Genomic DNA, 18,599 nt, shown 5'->3' on the forward strand with positions numbered 1-18,599 from the left:
ATGAATGGATGGCTAGGGGACAGGTGGGGAGGTCCCAGAGTGCCATCTAGGCCAGAAACAAGGCAGTGGAAGCTGAGGTTAAATTAAAAAAAAGAGGGACTAGAAGAGTCCTATGAGGATATTAAGTGTTAAATGTATGCACAAGAACACAAGCCATCCTGAATGCCAAATAAATGAATATGATAAATTTTAAGAGAGCAAAGAAAACATCAAATACATGGCAAATATAAGAAATAGAGTAGAAATACAATATAGAAACAGAATTATCGCCACAATAAAAACAGAGATTCATATAAAAAATGAGATTCAACTGAGATCAGTCATATTATTTGCATTAATAAATCTGAACTCACTACTAAAAGATTTTCAGATTGATTGGCAAAGCAAAACCCAGCTCTGTGTGAGATTATCCTTAAATCATTCAGAGGTGCTAACAGTAAAGTGAGGGCTCGGGGTACACCATGCAAATGCCCTCAAATGAGAGTAGGGATTGTGATCTTGATACCAAGGTAAGGAACATTCAGATGCAAAACCCTTCAGAGACTAGGAAGGACACCTGGGATGGGGTTGAGGGGCAGGATCTGGGGGTAGGTGCCCAGTGTTACAGGCAATTCCACAGGCCTGGGCTGGTCCACTGCAGCTCGATTTGCTCAGTGACGCTCATAGATTTTACAGCACTCTCGACGGATGGATGGATGGATGGATGGATGGATATAGAGATATATTGATATATAGATATGTACAGCTATTCTAGATAGGAAATCTAATTACTGGACAATAACTGCAGTTACCAGACAGAACTGTCTAGGTCTTCACCACTTTTTTCCCATGGAAATGCCTGATTTGCCACAAAACTGCTTGTAACTCCAAGGTTCCCAGGAACCTCACAGTCAAGCATGGACAGAATATCCAGTCTTGTAAAAGGTTGACTCCTTTCAAGAAGCAATACACCCTGTCTATCCCATGAGGGCTTAACATTTTCTTCCTGAGTCCTCTGGAACTTTCCAGTTGCAAATAATCACAGTACTCACTGGCTGTGACACCTAGTCCTTGCAGCCCCAGAAGGCCAAGGTAGAAACAGTTAGGCTACGACGTTGTTTCTCTCCTCACTCAGGCATCTAGTGACTCAGTCCCAAGAAGTTTGGCATAATACACAGTCAACCCACATCGTTCCAGTTACTTAGCAATAAAGACCGTGCATTCTTCCTTTAGTCAGTGAGTCCTCTCAGTGTGTTAGGGAGAAACCCAAGGCCACTCGGGGGGGGTCACTGCCACTGTGGCCTGAGGTTGGTACCATCCAGATGAGTTGGCGCATGGATTACAGGACTGTCACAAAATCTTGGAGTGTCAGAGCACACCTGAGGGTTTGATCATGGAAAAGGAAAGTGAACAGCACTGGGAGCTCAAGAGATAGCCAAGGGCCGGAAATTCTATGAGCAAAATCAGGGGAGACCAAGTGGTGGTGAGTGGTTTTTACAGGACTTGGGGATGGGGCTGAGTTCACACTTGTGTCGTGTCCCACTTAACAGCACAGGGTTTGCTCAGGAACCCAAGTAGAAAGGGTGTTGATGAAGCAAAGTAGACAGAAATGTTTAGGGAGCAGAGGACTGAGAAGCCCCTGCAACACTACAGAATCCAGGGCTGGATCTGTCAGAGCTGGTGGTAGCTTCCTGCAGCCAGATGTGCACCATCTGCCCTCCTGCCAGCCCGTGACCAGTGAAGGAGAGCAATGGCCTGGCTGCCTCTTCCACCTCCAGGCCTCCCCTGGGCATCTCTCACTGGCTCCTCCCAGTGGCACAATCTTACCTGGCCCCACATGGGAAAAAGCTAAGCAAAGAGAGGAGGAGGTGCTGAAGATACTGAGTTGACATCTGGCCCAGGCAGAGGGCACAGTGAGATGAGCCGAACAAAAATTAACTAGAGAAGCAGAGAGGGAGTCTGGAGCAAGATGACACAAGACAGCACCCACACCACCCTCTGGGGTTTTGCAGAAATTTCATCAAGTGGGGGTTGGTGCTCATCTCATCTAGATCTTACCAGGCAGAGAGACTGCAGCTAGGGATGCTAATTACAACGGATTTGCTAATGATTCTTCGATTCTTGAAGAGCCGTGTACATTTACCCACATTTCCAGTTGATGAGACTATCTTCTTAATCTCTGGAATGGTACACAGTAAGCAAACAAAAGCCCTGATTAAATGAAAAATAGGCACAAATATGATGAACTCAAGACAAATGAAAGAACATGAGTGGCACTAACTAGCTTCCAAACACGGTCCCTGTGATAAATCCCCCCAGTGACATGATTACCCAGATCATGATTTAGTACATCTGGGTTCTGGAAGCCCATGGACTACAGCTCCCCAAGGCAGCATACCTGAATCTAAGACCAGAGATGGATCCATTAACTACAGAGACAAGGCAACAGATTTCACACCTAAGTACTGGAGTAAAAGCAGTGGAAATTATGAACATGCAGTTATTTATAGATTTTCACTGATTTTATTGAATCTAGTACAAATTTTTTTCTAAATTTCCTATTTCATTTTATAATGTACCACGGAATAGGAAGAAATATTTTCAGCTAAAAGAGACATTTTAAGTTAAGATGGTTGTTATATGACCAAGAAAGCAGCACACAGACTAACTCAATCTAATTCCAAGAAATTACACAAAGGTCTTTGTTTTTCTAAAGATGCACAGAGAAGGGAAGGGTCCACAAACTGGAGCAACGTCCTTCTAATTTATGCTGATCTGCCTCTTAGATCTACTGCACTAAGAGAGGCAATAATGAGCCAGATTCGGGGGTTAGAAGCAGTATGGTCTGAAAGCCCAGGCTTGTTATAGGGGTTGTGATGGGAGCAGAGCAGCCTTGGGCCAGCCACCTCCCTTCCTGAGCCTCAGGGGGCTCAGCTGTAGAAAGAGGGGCAGAGAGATCGTCCAGTACTGATCTTTTATGCAGCGGCTTGAAGACGGAAGGTCCTGCCATCTGGGTGACCCTTACTCCCCATCCTGGCCTCCCTTTCATTCAAAGACAGAACATGGAGCAAAGCAAGAGGATGGCCAACAGGCAAGTCCATCCTTAGCCACAGGCAAGAATTAAGGATATGGTTTTAGGGGCTTTTCTTTCAATTTAGCAATAAAGACTTTCCCACACTTATGACTATGAGAAGCAAGTAATGTATTTCAGAGTGGGGGAAACCTGGCTGGCCCTGGGAAGCAGGAAAAGCCAGTCACCTGGGAACCTTTGTAAACCACATGGGTATCTGCAGGGTGGCTGCTAAGTGCTAACAGAGGCCTCCAGCCTGGGTACACCCTCTTAGGAGCTGCCCCCCCAACCTCCCCTCTGCTTCCTTCCACTGCTGGCTAAACACTGCAGACACTGGGGGTACAGAGGTGACCAAATCCTGTCCCCTTCCCCATAGCTGAATTGGAGAGATCTTCATACAACTAGGCATTTTCTACAAAACGTGGTATGAGGATGGAGGAACCCAGAAGACGAGCCCCCAACCCTATATACAAGAGGCGTATTAGTCTGTGTGCTGCCAACTAAGTCTTCCTGGTTTGGATCTCAAATTGGTCCATGGCCTTCCAGCTTCACTCAGCTCCCAGCATCCTCTCCTGACTTTGGTCTACTCCTGTCCTCAGATTGGGCTTTGACATGGTTCTCCTCAGAATCCATGTCACACACACAGCTGACACACAAATCTATTCCTCTGGCAATTCCTGCCTTGGCTCCACATGCTCTGGCTTCTACTCAGAATCCTGGCTTCCAAACTCTGGCCTGTGCCCAACAGGCACACTGGCCTCCCACCAAAGTGGGTCTCTACACTGATCATCAAGCTGAGCGATGAGAGGTCCCCTCCTCCTTGCTTCCTCTGGGCTGTCAGAAGATCTCTGAGCTGGGATCACCATAAGCTATGAAGTCAGCTGGTTTCTAGACAAAGGGTAAAAAAAGTGGCCTTACTCAAGATCAGGCAGCACTGAGAGAAGCTCTGTAGGGCTTAACTCAATGGTCACTCCTGCTAGGGTCTGGCGTCCATGCCTCAGAGCTGCCCACAATTTCAGGCCTTCACCTCTTCACAGGACATCTTACTCAAGGGAGGGGCACAGATATCAGCCCCCCTCCCCTCAGGGAGACAATAATCTCTCTGAGTATGCATGTGTGTAACTACTATTTAATTATGTCCATCCATGGAAGCATTTATAGCCATGCAAGTAGAAAAGATGAACGTGGGGAATTATGAGTAGGTTAGGAACCATACTGTGACAGACATAAAGTAACTAGTACTCACCAGCGTCCGGTTCTCCTCCCCTTCATGGACACATGGAAGAGTAGTCACACGAGGTGGATCAGTTTGACTTCCTGCCAACAGGCTGTAACTGGAAGTGACAGCCAATTTTGGGCCAAAACCCTTAGGAACCGGATGCACTTCTCCAGATCTTCCCTTAACTTTGAGGAGGCTGAAATATTCTGGATGGTGAGAGCTACTCTCCAAATTTTTTGAAAACCCATAAATAGCTAGAATTCATTTGTTTGATGATCCTATCATGTCTATTCAAAAGACTGCCCAGAATACCTTTTGCTCCCTGTCACCTAACCATTAGGTCCAAACTATAAAGACAATGCTATTTCCAGACCATCTGCAATCTTTTATCTGCTCTTTCTCTTAGAAAGCCTGATTTTTGCTTTTGTTGACAACATTCTAATGACTCTTCTCCCTCATATATGAGAATACATAGTGTGCAAGTAATGGTCTCTTAAGTTCTCCTTCAGAGAAAAGAATACAAATTATAAACAGCTGAGACTGAAGATAGCAAGTTGCCCAGATACTGAGTTCTTTAAATCTTGATTCAAATGGAATTTTTGTAATCTGTTTTAATTTTTTTCTTTTAGTTTTAATGATAAGAAAAACTAGCTAAGTGTGAAAGGGAAGCACATTTTGCCCTCCCAGGCACCCACATCTTGCCTTTGCTGTATATGCAGGAGCAAGTCCCTGGGGCAAGCATGCAGATGGAATACGGAGTCTAGAAATGCCTCTAGAGGCATGCCCTCCTCCCCGCTCCCCTTCCCCTCCGAAGCAAATGTCACATGGGTTTTTGCCAAAATCTCAATGGAAACATTTCTATTTGCTTTGATTTTTACATTTCAAGCTAAACAGCAAAATTCAGGATGTGGACATGTGAAATCACGGAATGAATCTTGCCGTTTCTAGCAGTTTAGGGTCCCACTGGCCATTCAGGAAGCACAGGGCTCATGTCAGGATCTGGACAGCAGGGAGTCGTCTTCTTCCCATACGGGAAACCTGAAGCTGGAGGCGCCTCTATGTGAATCTCTCTCATCATTATTTAGTCTACAAACTCCTGATACAGATGTACATTCTGTAAATCTTGGGTGGAAATGGACCATCATTTATTTTTAAATGCAACTTTTGAAGACCTCTCTATAGTGGAAATTGCGTATTTCTCTACTTAGAGCAGGCTTCACGTTGAGCAATTCTTCATTACGGTGTGACTGTCCTCCTGTTGAAGGTGACTGCTCATACTATGAGGATGCCTGGCACTGTCACAGAAAGTACACACTAATTTTAGGCAGGAAAACTGACATCTTAGAGGAGATGCTAAAAGCCATTTTCTTGCTGCAGAAAGTAAAACTTGATGACAGAGCTTCTTTAAAAACCTTGCAGATCTGAACATAGTCATTTCATCTGAATCACCATAGTTGAAAGATTAAAAATGAATATCCACCCCAGCCCCCACTATTCTAGTCTCTGAAATCCCAAACTAAAATAATCATCAAGAGTTTTGAAAACAGTGCTCGCTTCGGCAGCACATATACTAAAAAAAGAGTTTTGAAAACAAACCAAAAAACTTTATTTACAAAAGTAAATTTTAACTCACTTCTATATATCATATAATGTTAATGCTGACAGCAACAGAGCCTCTGGAATATTTAAAACACTTGGATTTTAAAATACATTGAGGTTTGTGCAGCTCATTTCCCCCTAGTTATATTATAAAACTTAGAAATGTTTCTTTAGCTTTGTTGTTGGGTCATGTTTTTGTGCAGAAGTCACGTTTCAGGGTAGGTTTACCACCAGAGCTGATCACATAACCATTGGCTGTGGACTTCCAAGAAGCAAAGGAGCCAATCTTAGCAAAGCTCGCACTGGCATTTTCAGCTGTTTAAATTTGAAGAGGAGTTCAGCAAAGCTTGTGCTCCCTAAAGAAATGGAAATGGGGGGGGGGGGGGTAGTCACACTTCTAAATAAATTCAGCTGTACACCCCTTTCAAGGAAGCTTCAGACACACAATTACATTTAAAGCTGACATTCTTCCCTTTGAAAACAATTCCCCAAAGATAATATTTAAATTATTCATTTCCCAAATGCACTGTAAAAAATAATTTGATATAAAAATGTAAATGTATCCATTTTGTACTTCAGTGACCTGTAAACACATCTGAAACTATTAATATTTAATTATATATTACTTAAATATAATTAATAAATGTGCCTATCTGCTTTCAACTACCATAATCTATATACTCCAGTATGTATCTAAAAACAGAACACAGGCTTAAAATGAGTAACACAGAAATTAATCTAATGCCTCAACCTCTAAGAAGCAAAGGTTCTCAACCGTGGTCCCAAAGAGATTCCAACATAATTATGTGGAGTACAGCCTGGACATCTGGAGGTCTGAAGGCTGCTCAGGTGATTCTGATAACACAGTCAAGGTAAAGAACCACTGCTCTAAAGAAGTAGGAAGTGTATAACCTGAAAATCCTATTAAGCATCATCTTCCTTTTTGCCTCCATCCCAACACATACAATTGTAAACTACTCCCTCTTTTAACTGTCTTAATGTCCTCATCTGCTAATTCAAACATCTGTGTCAATTCCAGGTCCGTTGTAATTATTTTTCATCTCATTATAGGTCTTATTTTCCTGTTTCTTTGTATACCAGATATTGTGAATTTTACCTTGTTGGGTGCTGGATATTTCACTTTTTACCTTTACTCCTAGGCTTGGTCCTGCTGTGGTTTCATCAGAATGGCTGGGATGCTTATCAGAGCCACTTCACACCTTGACAGCCCTGGAACGCTACCCTTTGTCTCCCTGGCCCTATGTTACTGCTGAAATCTTTGCTCACATTTTTAGTCTCCTGGCTTCTGCTAGATTTCTTCTGTTAGATTTCCTGTGCATGTGTAAGATTTGGTATGTGTCTCAAGGAAAGAGTACGTCCAGGTTTTTGAGTTATTATTCTTATTATTCCCTCCTACCAGGGATTTAACTCAAGTTCTAGATTCTCAGGCAATTGTTAACCCAACCTCTGGCTACTCTGCCCAGCAGCACCGCTGCCTTTTGCTGGGACTCTACTTCTTGTGCTATGAACTGACAAATGCCTTTGGGAGAAAGCCAGAGTAAATATGGAGTTTCCTCATTATGCTTCCCTTCTCATGGGGATTGTGGCCCCTCAATCAAGTCTGGCCAGCATGGTTGCTACCAATTCCTTTAAATAGCTGTTTTATGTAGTTTGTCAAACTTTTATATTTGTTTTTGTGGGAGAGTCAGTCCAATATAAGCAATTCCATCATGGCTATAACTAGAAGTCTCTAGATAGTGCATTTTTATCTGAGGTCAAAACAGCAATAAACTAGTAATGTTATTAAATTTTAAATGATTAAATGGAGCAATCTTTGCTCTTCTTAAAAACAATTTTTGAATCCTCAATAAGCAGAAATTTGAAAGTGATAATAAAGGTGCTCCGAATTAATTATATTTTATGATTCAGGTTACTGGGCAAACTCCATATCTGATTACATATTCTGAAAAATATAGTGAGGCGCTAATACTTTAAACTCTGTATTACAAAAACTTTCAAATTCATATAAAATCAGGTACCTGGCCATTTTAAAGCTTTATAATATTAGAAATTAAGATTATGTGATTAAAAAGAAACATCCAAACTAAAACCCCAGAAAATAAAAATAAAAATAACTTTAATAAAAATTAAGAAAGAAAAATAACATAACCATTTAATTTATTTATTAGTATATACTGGTGTTTGGGGCTCTCTGAAGAAGAACCCATCCTTTTCTGAATGTAAATAAAAGTTTATGCATGTATAAAGTTCAGATCGTCTTTTTAGAAAAAGTTCTCAACAATAACACCCAAACATGAATGAAGACCAAAACCTAACTAGAGAAAATAACTCACCAGAAATGCCTCCAACCAAGAAACTTAAAAAATAAGGGAGTCAATAATAAAGGTACTGAAGAGGATTTAGATCTGCAATTACCTTCTAGTCCTATAGACGGCAGGTGCCATGGAGCTGGTACTGAGTGGTAGACGAGGAAACAAGCCAGCATGCTCAGCTGAGATTCCTCAAAGGGCTGCCCACTGAGGTAGGCGTGCACACACATATCACCCCCAGCTGTGAGAGAACACAAATGGAACTGAAGCAATTTATTTTCTTATCCAGAACTCATTAAGTACTTACCATACACCGGACAGGTAATATGCTGGGCATTAGGGCTACAGTGGTAAGCCAGACAGAGTGCCTGTCACCACAGAGTATGAAGTGTTGTAAGGGACAGAGACATTACACAAACAACGACACAAACAAATGCATAATTAGAAATTGTGATGAGTGCTATAAAGGGGTAGTGGTCACTGAGGTTGTCTCTCCAAACACCCATTTTACGACCCTTCTTCCCTGCAGTATATAACATTTGAGGGGACTGACTTCAGCTCCAGAACTGGATCCTGATTACTATTAGCCAGACTTTCTCAAACTTTAGGGCGCATCAGAATCACCTAAGAGAGCTAATTAAAACAGATGAGTGGGCCCCATCCCCAGAGTTTTTTGGATGGGGTCAGAAAAATTACATCTCTAACAAGTTCTCAGGTGATGCTACTGCTGCCCCAGAGAGCGCACTTTGAGAACCACTGTTCCAGGACAATCAAGGCAATCCCATTCTCAACACAGTGATTGGTTCAGAAACTGGCAGACCTAAGCTATTCAGTAAGAGACATTCTCTGCCACAGGGACTGACTGAGGAATGTGCATGTGTTCCAATTCAAGCCAGAGACATGAGGAGATGTCTCTTTGCTAGAGGCGTCTGAGAAAGAAATTTCCTCACTATTATGGCAACACTCCTAGAAGCAACTCTATTCTTCCTCTGCAAAACGCTGAGCTTGAGGCAAGGAACAGCCATTTTATTACCATGAGAAAAAGCATTCTAAGGATAAAGCCATGGCACAGAGTATAAATAATGGAACCTCAGAGAAATAGAGCTGAAGACACTAAAATAAGATGACCCTTAGACCACCTTACCTATTCCAATAATGTAAGCTTATATGTGTCCCTATTGTTTAAGCCAGGTTGAGTTAGGCCCTCTATTACTTGTAGACAAAGGCATTTTGATACATAAAGAAAAGTTGAGGGAGAGGAGGGGGGAGGGGAAGGGGAAAAGACAGGGAGGGAGGGAGGCAGAAAGAAATAAAATGGCAGGGAAGTTGCCTGAAGTAGTGTGGTCTTAGAAGGCCTATGAGAAAGGGGCACTTAATTTGAGGCTGTAAGAATGAATATAAGTTGAGTAGACAGAGAATGAAAGAAAAAGTTCTAGGGAGGGAAAGCAGCATATTTAACAGCCCCATAAGAGAAGGGAGAAGAGAAATTATAACATACCAAAAAAATACAATCATAAGAGACTACTATGAACAACTACACACCAACAAATGAGACCACCTAGAAGAAATGGATAAAGTTAAAGTCCTAGAAACATACGTCTTCTAAGACTGAAACATAAAGAAATAGAAAATCTGAATAGACTGATTACTAGTAAAGAGACTGAATTGGTAATCTAAAACCTCCCAATAAGCAAAGTCCAGGACCAGATGGCTTCACTGGTGAATTCTACCAAACATTCAAAGAAAATTCAACATCTATCTTTCTCAAATTCTTCCCAAAAACTGGAGAAGAGAATGCTTTCAAACTCATTTTACAAGCATTAACCTACCACCAAAACCAGACAAGGACACTACAAAAAAAGAAAATTACAAACAACAAAATATTAGCAAACTGAATTCAACAATATATCAAAAGGGGTCCCCACTGTACCTCTGGCCAAGGTTTCAAAAGACCTCACCAAAATGCTATCTCAAATGGAACATGCCATGGAAACCATGATGTTCATGTTCCACAAGTTTGCTGGGGATAAAGGCTATTTACCAAAGGAGGACCTGAGAGTACTCATGGAAAAGCAGTTCCCTGGATATCTGGAAAATCAAAAAGACTCTCTGGCTGTGAACAAAATAATGAAGAACCTGGACCTGGACCAGTGCCGAGATGGGAAAGTGGACTTCCAGAGCTTCTTTTCACTAATTGCTGGGCTCACCATCGCATGTAATGAGTATTTTGTAGTATACATGAAGCAGAAGAGAAAGAAGTAGGAGGCATTGAGCAACATTCCTGCCTGATGAGAGTTCTCCCAAAGGGTCTCTTAAGGACTCTTAAGGGTCTCTTAAGGAATCTGCCCCACAGATTCTGCCTGTATAAAGGATTGACTGAACAGATCAGGATCCTCAGAAAATGTACAAGTAAAATCCAACATTTGACAAGCAGAGAAAGAAAAGACAGTGAAAGCTAGATAAACTTTTGATTTTTATATTGCTTGCATCCTCTTGCCCTCAATAAATAAATTCTTTTTTAGTTCCTCAAAACAGCAACAATAACAACAAAACACAATATTTTAAAAAAGATCACACACACCACAACCAAGTGGGATTTATTCCAGGAATGCAAAGATGGTTTAACATCTACAAATCAAAGTGATACAGCACAATAACAAAACAAAGGATAATTAAGCAATTATTAATAAACTAAGAGGAAATCATTATTTCCCTATTCCAAATGTAGAATAGTCTCATTTATTTTGATTTTTCTATGTTACTTTAAAACCGTTCATCCTTAAAACATTTTAAACATTACATCTAATGATAATCAATAAACTACTTCAAATAGAAAAAAGGCTAAAAATAACATGATCATCTTAATAGATACAGAAAAAGCATTTAAAAAAATTCAACATCCATCTATGATAAAAAACACTCAACAAAGTGGGTATAGAAGAAATGTACCTCAACATAACATAATAAAGGCCACATAGGACAAAGCCACAGTTAACATAATACTCAACTATGAATAGCTAACAGCTTTTCTTCTAAGACAAAGAACAAGACAAGGATGCCCACTCTTGCCACTTTAATTCAACATAGTAGTGCAAGTCCTAGCCAAATAGTTGGTATCAGCATAAATGCTCATACATCAATGGAACAGAACAGAGAGCCCAGAAACTAACACACACATGTAAGGTCAATTAATTTAGAACAAAGGAGTCAAGAATATACAATGGGGAAAGGATAGTCTCTTCAATAAATGGGGATGGGAAAATTGGACAGCCACATGAAGAATGAAACTGGACCATCTTACACTATATACAAAAATAACTCAAAATGGATTAACGACCTGTGAGACCTGAAACCATAAAACCCCGAGAAAAAAACAAAGGCAAGTAAAGATCCTTGACATCATTCTTTGGTGTTGAATTTTTGGAATTGACTCCCAAAACAAAGGCAACAAAAGCAAAATTAAACAAGTTGGACTACGTAAAAAGCTTCTGCACAGCAAAGGAAACAATCAACAAAATGAAAAAGCAACCTACTAAATTAAAAAAAAATCTGCAAATCATATATTCAATAAGAGGTTAATACCCAAAATATATAAAAAACTCAAACTCAACAGAAATAAAGATCCAATTAAAAAATGTGCAGGGAGGAGTGCCTGGGTAGCTCAGCTGGTTAAGCATCCAACTCCTGATTTTGGCTCAGGTCGTGACCTCAGGGTCAGGAGATCGAGCCCCATGTGGGGTTCCACACTCAGCAGGGAGTCTGCTTAAGAGTCTCTCTCTCTCCCTCTGCCCCTCCCCCTACTCGCATGCTCTCTCTCTCTAAAATAAATAAATCTTTTTTAAAAATGTGCAGGGAGGGGAACCTGGGTGGCTCAATCAGTTAAGCGTCTGCCTTCAGCTCAGGTCATGATCTCTGGGTCCTGGGATCGAGCCCCGTATCGGGCTCCCTGCTCTACAGGGAGTCTGCTTCTCCCTCTGCCTGTTGCTCCCCCTGCTTGTGCTCTCTCTGTCAAATAATTAAATTAAAAAATCTTTAAAAAAAAAATGTTCAGGGAATCCAAATAGACATTTTTTTCAAGGAAAGCATAAAGATGTCCAACAAACTCATGAAAGATGTTCATTATCACCAATTATCAGAGAAATGCAAATCAAAACCACAATGAGATATCACCTCACACTTGTTAGAATGGCTATTATCAAAAAGGCAGGAAATAACAAGTATTGGAGAGAATGTGGAGAAAAGGGAACTATCTTGCACTGCTGTTGGGAATGCAAACTGGTGCACATGCTAGGAAAAACAGTACAGAGGTTCCTCAAAAAATTAAAAATCGATCTACCATATAATCCAGCAATTTCACTGCTGGGTATTTATCCAAAGAAAACAAAAACACTAAACCAAAAAGATATTCAGTTAGTTGCAGCATTATTTACCACAGCCAAAATATGGAACAACTTAAGTGTTCATCAATGGATGAATGGATAAAGATATGGTATATATACACAATGGAATACTGTGCCATATAAACGAATGAAATCTTGCCATTTGCAATAACGTGGATGGGCCTTGAGGGTACTATGCTAAGTGAGATAAGTCAGATAGAGAAAGACAAATACCGTATGATTTCGTGTATATGTGGAACCTAAAATACAAAACTCATAGATACAAAGAACAGAGTGGTGGTTATCACAGGGGAAGGGGGCTAGAGGTAGATAAAAAGGGTGAAGGGAGTCAAATGTATGGTGATGGATGGTAACTGTAACTAGACTTACTATGGTGATCACTTTGCTGTATATACAAATATCAAATTATGATGATATACACATGAAACTAATATAATGCATTATATTAAAACCAATGCAAACTTGGAATCAATTTTACCTCAATTTAAAAGTGATGGTTCTTCACTAAAAAATAAATGCATATTTTTGGCAATCACAGCAGCAAGTCAAATTTGGTAGAGAACAATGTTGTAAACTATCAAATGCCCTAAAGAGCAATAAGAAAAAAAGTAATTCAGGGCACTATTATAGAGACTGCTGTAGTCATTGCCAAAGTTTCATTACTGATATGAAATGTGCAATCAGAGACTCTACAAAGGTTTAAGGACATACTTCTTATCAACAGCAAAGGTCTGCCATAGGCGATCAAATGCTGAACTGAATATAAACAAAATATCAAAATTTATGTAATAACTTGTATTTTTCCCAAAAAATGAGAACAAAATTGAAATTTTTAAAAACATTTTAAAACTACATAATCTTTCGAATTCTAAGAGAAAATGATAGAACAGTGTTAATCAAACACTAGAAGTTTGAAATTGCTGTTTTCCATGTATACCTCTCACAATCCGGTTTAATTTTTTTTTTCAGAAATTTATTCCCTAATATTACAGTAGATAGTTTTTACCTTAATCATATTCAAATGCAGGTTCTACTGATTACTAACAGCTTTAAAACATCAAGAATTATTACTACTGCTATTCCTAGGGTTAGTATTTACCCCAAACAGGTTGCTTTCAGGTATGTTTGAATGAACTGAAGAAAACAAAAGGAGCAAGAAGTTCACTAAAACTCCATTTCAGACATACATCAAACATCAGACAGGTTTCCAAAAATCAAAATCATTTGCTTCATGTGAGGCACAATTACTTCTACACTATTAGGAGTAACTTCACAATTCCCCTGCAATCACAAGTCTGTACTTCCAAGCCATAGTCACATGATGTCCCAGGTTCCCACTGACTGACTCACAGAGCTGGTAAAATAAACATTCACCCTAAGCACACATCAAGTTTTCAGTGTACACAGGGCAGAGGTACAAAAACTGGGAAGAAAACAGCCGTTGACCTCAGGGGAAGGAAAGGAAAAATAAAATAAGATGAAAATAGAGAGGGAGACAACCATAAGAGATGCTTAACTCTAGGAAACATACTGAGGGTTGCTGGAGGGGAAGTGGGTTGGAGGATGGGGTAACTGGGTGATGGGCATCAAGGAGGGCACTTGATGTTATGAGCACTGGGTGTTATATATAACTGATGAATCACTAAATTCTACCCCTCAGACTAATAATACACTATATGTTAACTAAACTGAATTTAAAGAAAGAATTTAAAGAAATAAAAAAATAAAAAAGCACTGGGCACAATGCTATTATTACCTTGTAGCCACTGGTCCAGAGTATTATCAATAGTGCATTTTACAACAGGGAGGAACTCAGAGTTCATAAAGAGCCCACGCTTAGGGTGGTTCTGCAGCCGCTCCTGGTGGCTCCTGGAGCTGAAAAACTCTAACACCAACTTTATCTGCCAAAGTTCAGATGTCTCAGACATTTCTCTTCTTCCTAGTCTTCTCATAGCCTTGAAGAGACAAAAGGAACAGCAGTCCACTTAATGAAAGGAAGAGTGAAATTGCTCTAATGGTCTCTTCCTCAGAGTTGTATAATAGAGGATTTTTAAAATATGGCTCATATATCAATAAAGAGCAGAGGGGAATCCATTCCATGTTTTGATGTAGTCAGCCCCACAGAGGAACCCTCCACTAGGTGCAGATACATGTCCACTCTCTTCAATATGGTCCCCACATAAACAGCTTTTGGATAAAAGCAACAAACGCAAATGAGCTCATTCTTGGCTCAATGACTCTGAAAAATGAAGACCCACTAGGTCTACTGCCAGTCACCTCTGGGAAACCCAAGTGGAGTACAATGACATGGCCAGGGATCCCAGGGGTCAGAAGGCAAAACAGTATTACTGATAATACTGCTCTTGGGACCCATCTGCAAAGTCACCATGGCTGCAACCAGCAGCGATGTCCTTTTGTAGACACCTGCCCATAACAGTGAAGGGATAAAGGTTCAGAGCATAAAAAGGGAACACTTTGAGCCAACAAAAGAAAAACAACTCATTACTTGGCTGCTATCTGGAGAGGCCCTGTGAGAAGCAATGCCAGTGTGGACATCACATAATCACACTTTCCAATTAAAAAATGTGGATGGATATCAGACAATAATGCCATTCTGGGCCTATCTGGTTATATTAGAACTTGCCTTTTAATAAGAATATTACTTAACAAAATGTGATTTTCAGGTTTTGAGGAATTCTCCCCTGCCTAAATGTCATTTTCCTACTTTTCAATAGAGATTATTTTGCCATTAGGAATTACTTCCTTTGGCTTTAGACACTGAATCCCACATGCTTATCTGTGAATTCATCATGTCACACTCACTTAAAGAATTGTTTAAAACCACAGACCTGGAACTCATCCCAGAAATTCTGATTCAGGAGATGATACAGAATGGGATTTGAAGATCTGTATTTTTAAGATTCCTCATATAAATTTAAGCCAAGTTAGAAAACTACCGGCTTAGCTTAACTGCAATTTTGGGTCTGAAAGGTATGATACTACTAAAAAGTCATATTTTGTTTCTCAAATTTCTCGTATCAGTGAAAGCATATGATAATTGTCTTTCTCTGAAACAAGATGAAACCAGAGAGGGAGACAATCCATAAGAAACTCTTAATCTCAGGAAACAAGGCCGGGTGATGGACACTGAAGAGGGTATGTGCTATGGTAAGCGCTGTGAATTGTGTAAGACTGATGAATCACAGACCTGTACCCCTGAAACAAATAATACATTATATGTTAATTAAAAAAAAAAAGTCGTATGTATTACTAATAACCTAAAGTGAATAAATTGGTCTGATCCTTTAGGGAAGCAGTTAAGCATCATTTTCTGCATTACCACTTTTAGGTTCTTTTAAAACAGCAATAACACAAGAGAAATTTAAAAATGAACTCAGAGGGGAAGGAGGTGGGGCGACGGGATAGCCCGGTGATGGGTATTAATGAGGGCACATGTTGTGATGAGCACTGGGTGTTATACGCAACTAATGAATCACTGAACACTACATCAAAAACTAATGATGTACTACAGTGGCTAACTGAACATAATAATAAATGATAAAACATAATAATAAAAAAAATGAACTCCAGCTTCCTAAATCACTATATACTAATATTATAACCTCTTGCAAGCTTAATCACAGGCATAATTTCACATTACTGCCATCACTAGGGCACTGTTTGTTCACTCACTGCTCATTCGCATATCTTCTCCATGAAGAGGCTTTGTCAGGACGGAGGCAAGAGACCACTGGAGGATGCTAGGGGAGAAAGGGAGGGAACGTGCTCTTCCTCTGCTAGTCAAGGAAAGAGAAAAAAAGGGGAGAATGGGAACCCTAGAGTAAGAAAGCCCACCAGGGGGCATTCCTGTCATTATAAGTTCTAAGCTTTTTTGTTACATATAGAGCTTTCAAGTTTTATAAGGTTTCCTTTTCTGAATTTCTAAAAGCAAATGAGAAACCAAAAATATGGACACACAGGGGACCTTACCTCACTGTTCAGTATGTTATTTAAAATACAGTAGAAATGTCATCAGAATTGGACTGTTTTTTGAACCATACCTGATCCATTGCTATGTACGCAGGCAACATCTCTGGGGTCTCCTGAGTAACACATTCATACAGTACTGAAGAAAACAGATCCAGAATTTCCTGTTTCTGTGGAAAATTAGAAACTTTTTGTAGCACATCAGTGTATATTCCAAAATCAATTCCACATTGTATAGCAACTACTATGGCCCATTCTTAAGCTCTACAGTCAATAATATATAAGGTAAAATAGACATCTCTTTATGAAATCACAGTGAATGTAACACTAAACATCAATAAAATATAATAAAATTAAGTCCCAAGGGACAGTTATGGATATAAGTGCTGTGAGGAGAGGAAGGATCAGCTGGGGTAAAATGAGCAGACAGGACACCACAGAGATGTGCCTTGGGTTAGGCTGGCAAGAGCAAGATCCAGAAAGAAAACCCAGCATCTACAAAGATGCAGTACAAACACTGAGCAGAACAGGTATGGAGGAGACAGCACAACCAAATCCAGCTAGGCTTAAGGGCAGGCACGGACTTCATCAGAGACCTGCGGCCCTGAATGCATGCCCAGCCCTTACTAGCTGTGTGATCTTAGGCATGTGATATCTGAGTGGCAGTTTCCTCACCTGTAAACCTGGAATGATAAAGTACCTACCCTCAGCGGAATCCAATAAGAAAATTAAATAAAATACTGAGCAAAATGTCTAAAAAATAGTCAAGATTCAGTAAGTTAAAGGGGTTACAATTGTCTCACTTAACCCTCAAAACAACAACATAAGGTAGGTTCTATCATAATCCTACTTCTAGAAACAAGGAAAATGCCTTTTGGAGAGCTTGAAAAATTTTCCTGGAGCTACACACACTTATAGGCAACAGGCCATCAATCCCAGATACCAAATTCCTACATCCAAGCTTTGGATTAAATAAAAGATCTGCTGGGCACCCTTTGAATCCTGAAGAGAACAACAGTTTTATGACCAATAGAAAAAAAGTTATAAAATGCACAGAAAACAAATAATAAAATTATGTAAAAATAAGAGATCGTAAACACTGAAAATATCAATCAGTACAAGAATGCACATAAGAAAATATCACCTACTGAAATTAAGATCTTAGAAATTTTAAGTTGTTTCTTCTATCAAGGTAGGGAGTTACTGAATTTAATAGTTTTAGACTATGAAAAATCTGCATTTGCCAAGCAAAAATCATCCAATGTACCCAAGGCATGTCATCAACCTCAAAGATAGGTATGGATATTACAGGGTTTTTTTGGTGGTGTCCACAGATAAATGTAAGAACAAATTGTAGTCTGGCAGCTGAGCAAAATATATGATACATACCTGACCCATATTCACAGTTGGTTTGCAGAAATATTCAGCAAATGACAGAAGTGCTGGATCAGAAGTGAATGCTGAAATTGTTTCTGGCTAAAAAAATAAACAACAGCAACAAATATAAGTGAGATATTAGAAGTTATTTTCCTTACTGCTCAAATTGTAGTATATGCAGTTTTAAGAACTCTACCTCACTGTTTTCACACAATGTTCCCATAAAGCCCAAGGCTGTACAAACTTGCTAGAGCTTCACCAACCTGTTCTGCTGAGAAGTTACAGGACGCTTTTTAGCACAAGCCAAACATGAGCTACTGATTTATCAAAAGGCCAATAATAAATAGGTCTTGCTTACACAACTTGCCCCCAAAGGCTTTCACCTCTCCCTCATTAACTAACTCAAAAACAATTAAGAAACTAGAACTGCTACTGAAAAGGTAAGAAAAAAAGACTACCATTCAAATAAGCCACTCACTAAAAGGTAAATACTGTATGATTCCACTTATATGAGGATCCTAGAATAATCAAATTCAGAAACAGAAAGCAGAATGGTGGGCACCTGGGGCTGTGAAGAAGTAGGGACAGGAGTTGCTGTTGAATGGGTACAGAGGTTCAGTTTTATAAGATCAAAGAGT

General features: G+C 39.8%; 2 protein-coding genes across 8 annotated transcripts in view; one reads left to right on the top strand and one right to left on the bottom strand.

Moving 5' to 3' along the window:
* Positions 1-250: 250 nt before the first annotated feature.
* ANAPC1 (anaphase promoting complex subunit 1) overlaps positions 251-18,599 on the bottom strand; it is a 95,524-nt gene continuing 77,175 nt past the window's right edge. For 5 of the 7 annotated variants that reach the window (XM_032410464.1, XM_032410465.1, XM_032410462.1 and 2 more), the window contains 5 exons: positions 17,974-18,060; positions 16,659-16,754; positions 14,354-14,552; positions 8,304-8,438; positions 252-6,223 (listed from right to left, as the gene is read on the bottom strand). In XM_032410464.1, coding sequence (XP_032266355.1) covers positions 6,108-6,223; positions 8,304-8,438; positions 14,354-14,552; positions 16,659-16,754; positions 17,974-18,060 — 633 coding nt within the window. In that variant the 3' untranslated portion in view covers positions 252-6,107. Of the gene's footprint in view, positions 6,224-8,303; positions 8,439-14,353; positions 14,553-16,658; positions 16,755-17,973; positions 18,061-18,599 lie in introns of all 7 variants that reach the window. The other 2 variants (XR_004300280.1, XM_032410466.1) reach the window with 2 other exon arrangements.
* On the top strand, positions 10,114-10,650 carry LOC116636073 (protein S100-A10-like). The gene has a single exon (XM_032410467.1). The coding sequence runs from the start codon at positions 10,160-10,162 to the stop codon at positions 10,457-10,459; it is 300 nt and encodes a 99-aa protein (XP_032266358.1). The 5' UTR covers positions 10,114-10,159; the 3' UTR covers positions 10,460-10,650.

The sequence above is a fragment of the Phoca vitulina genome, unplaced genomic scaffold, assembly GCF_004348235.1.
Source record: "Phoca vitulina isolate PV1807 unplaced genomic scaffold, GSC_HSeal_1.0 scaffold12, whole genome shotgun sequence".
In the NCBI taxonomy this organism is placed as follows: domain Eukaryota; kingdom Metazoa; phylum Chordata; class Mammalia; order Carnivora; family Phocidae; genus Phoca; species Phoca vitulina.

Excerpts from the sequence above, each read along its gene's own strand:
- LOC116636073 (XM_032410467.1), top strand. The coding sequence starts at position 10,160 with ATGCTATCTCAAATGGAACATGCCATGGAAACCATGATGTTCATGTTC.